The sequence below is a fragment of the Octodon degus genome, unplaced genomic scaffold (assembly GCF_000260255.1).
Source record: "Octodon degus isolate 3935 unplaced genomic scaffold, OctDeg1.0 scaffold00070, whole genome shotgun sequence".
In the NCBI taxonomy this organism is placed as follows: Eukaryota; Metazoa; Chordata; class Mammalia; order Rodentia; family Octodontidae; genus Octodon; species Octodon degus.
The window spans coordinates 8,440,994-8,447,312 of record NW_004524646.1 but is presented as its reverse complement, the minus strand read 5'-3'; the positions used below and the strand labels follow the sequence as shown (position 1 = coordinate 8,447,312).

Genomic DNA, 6,319 nt, shown 5'->3' with positions numbered 1-6,319 from the left:
AAAAAAAAATTTAAAAAAAAAAATAAAAGTTGGCATTGGAGTGGCTTTCATTTTAATTTAGGATAATTAGAACTGAAAAAGTAAATGGACTTCTAGCTTCCCGTGTACTAATTTGTAATAAATAGCACCAGATGTCATGCATGTGTATTGCAGAAGTGCTGCCCCGTAAGAGTTTGAAATCTTGAGGCCAAAATGTGACATTGCACATCATAGCATTAGGTTATAACATGTGGAGAGCAAGTCAGGGACCGTCATGTGCCATATGAATGCATAAAACGTGCTCATATGCAGATTTCCATGCATGTGTTATCTTTTGTGAACTTTATATTGAAAGAGCTTGAGAACAGGTGTGCAGTGTGGCTGTCTGGTGTGGAAGTAGCAGCTGTCTTTCCGTTGCCTGAACCTCTGCCCTCCTCCCCTGCCTAAAACATGCTTGGCCACAGTTCAGGAGAGGATTTGCTACATGTAACCAGTTTCCTCTCCTTTTTCAGTATTTCCTAAGAAGTTTCTCTAGAGCTTGATAGAATTGTCAAGAGTTAGAAATTCTGGTCAAACCAAAACTCCAGCTCACCCTAATCTGCCATTACTGAATTCCTGAGCTTCCCAATTCTAAATAACAGAGGGAACAGTCCTACTTTATGATACTGCCATTTACTATTTTTTGAGAGAATGTCAGAGTTATTTTTAGTCTTTTATGAATGGTCTGATATATTTCTGCCTATGGGTAAGGTGTTTTAGGCAAGTTATTTTAGCTCTCCCTAAACCAGTTCCATAGGACATAGGTGAGATTTTGCCAGTGAAACCACTTAGCATAATGTGTCACTGATGCCTGGTTAAGATGCTTAATGTTATTGTGGGTGCTTCCAATTGTGCCAAAATGTTGCATTTTTTTTTTTTTAACTCCAGGTATTTTGGATGAAAAATCTCAAATTCAGGAGCCATGTTGCTCAGACCTCTTCCTGTTCCCAGATGAGAGTGGAAACTCCTCCCAGGAGCCTGGCCCTGCCTATGCCTCGTTCACTCATCACCTGCTTAGTGATACTCTCTCAGCTGTGCCTACTGAAAATGATGACTTTTGCATCCTTTTTGCACCCAAAGCAGCTGTCCAGGTGATCAGTTGTTGACATTTAAGGCCTTAAAATTATGTTACAAGTTAAAGGATGCCCACAGAAAAATCTTAATATTTTTGTTAATTTATACAGTTTAAAATTACTTAATTTTGTAATTCACTGTTGGTGCTTGTAAGTGTTGTTTTTTTTTGTATCAGGGATTGAATTCAGGACCTAGTGCTTGCCAGGCAGACACTTGTGCCACTGAACTATCTCCCCAGCCCTGTGTTAGTCTTTACTCTTTCTTTGGCACATCTTCAGAGATGTAGAAAGTCTCTGTATTTGCAAGATTTTCTACGCCACAGGTTTTATTTATTTATTTATTTATTGCTACCAGCAGTTGCACGCAGGACCTCACCCCTGCCAGGCAGGCACTGTGTCACAGTAAAATCCCTGGCCCCTCCCTGGGCTTTGGACCTGCACATGTCATGTGTAAGGTGACTCTGAGGGTTGTGATGGTAAGTGGCAGGAAGATACACTGCACCGAGTCGCAGTCTGGGAGCTGAGAGGACAGGAAGTGTGCAGGCTGGGAGAGAGATGAACACATGTTCTCTGAACTGCTACTGGTAGCTTGGGAGGTGGCAGTATTTGTTACTAAGTTCTGAGAACCTTCTGGTTAAATTTTTTTAAAAAGCACTCAAGCTCAGAATAAACCTGCTATTAGAAACATGGTCATTTGGTCAGTGTGTTCAAGTTTGTCACGTTTTGGTTAAGAATGCAGTACTGATTTTAATCAGCAAAACACACACATACACAGTCTGTGCTGTTCTGTTATCAAACACATAGTAGGAGCTGAATCGTACACTATAAAAAATGCTCATGGGGTAATTTATATACAACAGAGAGTTCATTTTCTTGGAAGCAGAATATTTTGTGTGATAATTACTGTTGGGAATTACCACCTCATTTTACATACTGAAATTCTTTTAAAGAATACAGACTCGTGAGAGATAAGACATAAAGAGTTGTTTCTAAAGAGATGAGAGTGTATGTTACCTGTGGGCTGGTTTCAGGAGAAGGAAGAGGAGCCTGTTATAAGAATCATGGTTGATGATGCGATTGTGATCAGAGATAATTACTTCAGCCTGCCCGTGAAGAAGACAGACACTAGCCGAGCCCCACTGCACTTTCCCACTCCCCTGCTTCGCTATGTGGTTAAGGAGGTCTCTATTGTGTGGCATCTGTATGGAGGCAAGGATTTCGGAACAGTTCCTCCTACTTCTCCTGCAAAAAGCTTTATGTAAGTTAATTTCTGCGTGTTTATTTGTCAAGACAGTATATTTTTCCCATAGAAAATTACACAAAGTTTATCTTAAGAATTGATAAATTAGGAGGCTGGCAAGATAGCCAAAGGGCTGGCAAGATAGCAGTAGACTAAGTACCTGCTTAGACAAGTGCAGGGACTGGGGTTCAATCCCTGGCTCCACATGTGCCCTAGCCCCTCCCCTGGGCACGCTGAGCCAGCAGCTGAGTCCAGATGTGGTGGTGCACGCCTGTAATTCCAGCACTGGGGAGGTTGAAAACAGGAGGATCACTACAAGTCCATGCTGCGTAGTGAGATGCTGTGCCAGATATGTTAAAAAATAATAATAATTGGTAAATTAGTATTTAAATCTATGTAATTTTAATGCCACACAAATGTTTCCCATTTGTGAACTTATTTGTATTGCTTATTTTATTTATTTTACTGAAATATGTCTTATATGACTTTCATTTAGCAAAATGTTTTAGGTATCTTCCATGTGCCTGTTCCTAAAAAAGGGCCCACCTCTTACCTCAGTTCCCAAGAGAGAGACCGAGACAGTCACAGGCGTGACTGAGCCCCATGCAATAGGTGTCAAACAGGGCCCACCCTCGCGCTGAGCTCCAGCCTCCAGCAGGTACCATGCGGAGAGAGTGCCCGTGGTCCGCACGCACAGTGTCTCAGAAGAGCACGAGGCAGATGGCTTCAGCGGGGTGACATTCCCTTTGGGGTGGGGAAAAGCACAGAAGGCCACATGGGGCAGTAATGTTGGTGCACTTGGTTGGCAATGTCTTTAGTTTAAAATTACTTTAAAACACTTGTTACTAGCGTTACTTCTCAGGTCACTGCACTTTACTGTTTTAACTGATAGTTGTATGGCTTGTGTTAGGACCTTTCTAAGTCTTTGAGGAAACAGGAAAGTTATAAGGAGGTCCTGTTTCCAGGAGATGCTGCAATATGGACCCTCCGTCGTAATTAGGGTTTTTATAACTCTTAATGTTTATCAAACAGATGACTAATGGCAGTAATAAGATACATTTTCAGTATCTCCAGAGTAGAAAAGATGTAACTAGTTGTAATCTTATTTTCTCTTTAATCTGAATTTTTTGATGTCATTCATTAAATTTTTTTGAATGTTCTTGCACAGTATTTTCTCTCTTTTTGTTTTCGTATTTAGTAGTCCCCATAGTTCACCTTCTCACACACCCACAAGACACGGGCGTAATACAGTATGTGGGGGCAAAGGAAGGAACCACGACTTTTTAATGGAAATACAGTTAAGCAAGGTAAGACACTTTAAAGGTGAAAGCCCACTTAGGAGCATTAGCGAAGGCTTCTGGGTTCCCCTGCTGCCCCACGGGACCCTTGTGTCCTAAGTTTTCATTAGAAAGCGCAGCAATCTTGTATAGAAGACCTCTTTCTTCCTTAGATGTTCTGGGAAGTCTGCAGTGCTTGTAAGCCGCCCCTAGAGGTTCTGAGTGCCTGAGTCCCCTTATGGGCTCTTTAAGACAAGTCTTCTGGGCCCCACCCCGGGATTTCTGCTACAGCAAGTCTGAGGTAGAGTTGGAGAATTTGCATTTTCAGTGAGTCTCAGGGGTGCTGGGACTACTTGTCCTAGGCTGCTTGGTGTCGCCTGCCCCAAAGTATCTAACTAGGAAGCCTGCCTGTGGGAAGTGTGTGGGATGGGTCCTTTGTGACTGTGTCTGGGCTGCAGAGCCAGGCCACCAAGCATGGAATCCGCGTTGCGTCTTGTCAGCTTGCTGGGGTATCCCACGTGTCGTATAGGACAGGTAGTGTGGAAGTCTTGTGATGACAATTTCAAATTTAACTATCTTTGCCCTCTTTTGGAACTAAACTCTGGCTCCATTGGTTGATTTTTGTGTAATTTCATAAGCATGCAGGATGATAATTTTATGTCTCCCAAATGGGGATTTTGCTTGAAAATGATAAGGGATTTTACTAAGGTCAGATAAGAATTGTTAGTGAAGCTTATTCAGGTATGGAAGGGTGCAAATAAATCAACAAATAAGTCTCATTTAGTTCTTCAAAAGTGGAATGACAAACTGAAGTAGAATTCAAAGAAAGTGATGAGTGAAATATTGTGTTTTAAGGAGAAAATCTCATTTAACTAAAGTGTTCCCTCTTCCTTCTTGTCTCCGCAGGTGAAGTTCCAACATGAAGTCTACCCCCCGTGCAAGCCGGACTGTGACTCCAGCCTTGCTGAGCATCCAGTCTCTCGGCAGGTGTTCATGGTTCAGGATCTCGAGATTCGGGACCGCCTGGCAACATCCCAGATGAACAAGTTTTTGTACCTGTATTGCAGCAGAGAAATGCCTCGGAAAGCTCGCTCCAACATGGTGAGAGTTAAAGCCTCGTTTTGTTGTTATGCTAGTTTGAGATTTTGTTGTTGTTGCTGTATCTAACAGCAGGAAAATTAGAGTGGGGAAAACTACTAGAGAGAGAAAAATGTTTTAATATGAAAATTCCTTTTAAATATGCTACGTAAAATTTTATGTTTAAAATAGTTTTTGCTTGTCACTTCTAGGGCCCATTAACTATAGCTATCAGTCAATAAATTGATTCCTGAGGAAAGCCAGAAACCCATAGCAATCAGTCTACATAAAAAATTAGGATTTCTGGAAGTGTCCTAGATTTCTAACATTTTTGAAATCTAAGGTAGAAATGCTGAGCTCAGGCCTGCAGATTCTTAGAGGTGATTTTGAGGATGGGCTGTAGACTAGCTTTAGCTCTGGAAACTGCTTTGAGCACACAAATATGGTATCCATTCATAGTTTTTCCTTTAAGGAGAGTCCAAGTCTGTTATCAGTCTTGAGAAGGAGGGCTTTTTTTTGTTGTTGTTGTTGTTGTTTGTTTTTGTGGCTGCTTCAGGCTCCCTTAAGGGCAGGTGTGGTACAGCTTCTGGAGCTGGGAATCAAAGCACAGACCTATGAGCCTGCCTGCTTTTACCCAACAGCGCTTGAAACAATTGAGCTATGTGACAAAGCCCCAAATTTGAGGAGGGTGGTTTTGTGTGTGTGTGTGTGTGTGTGTGTGTGTGTGTGTGTGTGTGAGACTTCCGGGTGGGTGCCTTAAGGGCAGGTCTGGTGCAGCTTCTGGAGCTGGGAATCAAACCACCCTATTATGTGCCTGACTGAATGCCCAAGCAGTGCTTTAAACAACTGGGCTAACTGGCAAAGCCCCAAACAACTGAGCTATCCGCAATGCCCAGAGTCTTAAAAAGTATATGAACCAAAAAAATTAGATTTACGCTTTCAAATGAGTAGACAGTTGCACTTTTTGAATTCATGGAGAAATTTGTTTTTTCTTTTCTCGTTTTTAATGAGAGCAAGGTCATAGCATTGGGGTAAAACAGTTTTCTCTCTCTTGTCTTGTAGCTGACAATTAAAGCATTACATGTACGTCCGGAGTCTGGCAGGTCACCACAGGAATGTTGCTTGAGAGTGTCATTAATGCCACTTCGCCTCAATATTGACCAGGTTTGTAGCATGTACTTGTGGTGAGATCTGTACCAGCCAGCTACAGTAAAGGAATTGTGCTGTTCATCACCACTGAACTTTGGTGAAAGCTACATAGAGCTGACTTCTGATAAGCCATAGGACAAGTGCATTAGAGTTCTGGAATCCGAACATGTGGTAAATAAATATCATCTATGTGACTTCTAGAGTCCGTGGTCTGTGTGATGCAGGACTAAACGCCTACAGCCCTGTCTAGTCCTTATGGCCTGCTCCTCCTCATCCAAGCACATGCACATTTTCAGCGGCTTTTGTACAGTTCCCTAAGGATGAAGTGGTACAAGGGAGTGTATTGTAATCACAGAATCTGGAAGAAAACATCTCTGCCCTGGGAAAAATAGAAATTAGTAAATTATTACCTAAAGAGTTTATAGACAGTAGATTTATGGAAAGGTATATTCAAGCAAGGATCCCATCAAATTCCTCTGGGCTTC

At 42.0% G+C, this 6,319-nt stretch overlaps 1 protein-coding gene across 4 annotated transcripts in view; it reads left to right on the top strand.

The window, feature by feature from the left end:
* Atg2b (autophagy related 2B) overlaps positions 1-6,319 on the top strand; it is a 98,478-nt gene that overhangs the window by 74,775 nt on the left and 17,384 nt on the right. For 3 of the 4 annotated variants that reach the window (XM_023719612.1, XM_023719611.1, XM_004635179.2), the window contains 5 exons: positions 907-1,109; positions 2,123-2,349; positions 3,530-3,638; positions 4,515-4,709; positions 5,748-5,849. In XM_023719612.1, coding sequence (XP_023575380.1) covers positions 907-1,109; positions 2,123-2,349; positions 3,530-3,638; positions 4,515-4,709; positions 5,748-5,849 — 836 coding nt within the window. Of the gene's footprint in view, positions 1-906; positions 1,110-2,122; positions 2,350-3,529; positions 3,639-4,514; positions 4,710-5,747; positions 5,850-6,035; positions 6,314-6,319 lie in introns of those variants that run through there. The other variant, XM_023719613.1, reaches the window with a different exon arrangement.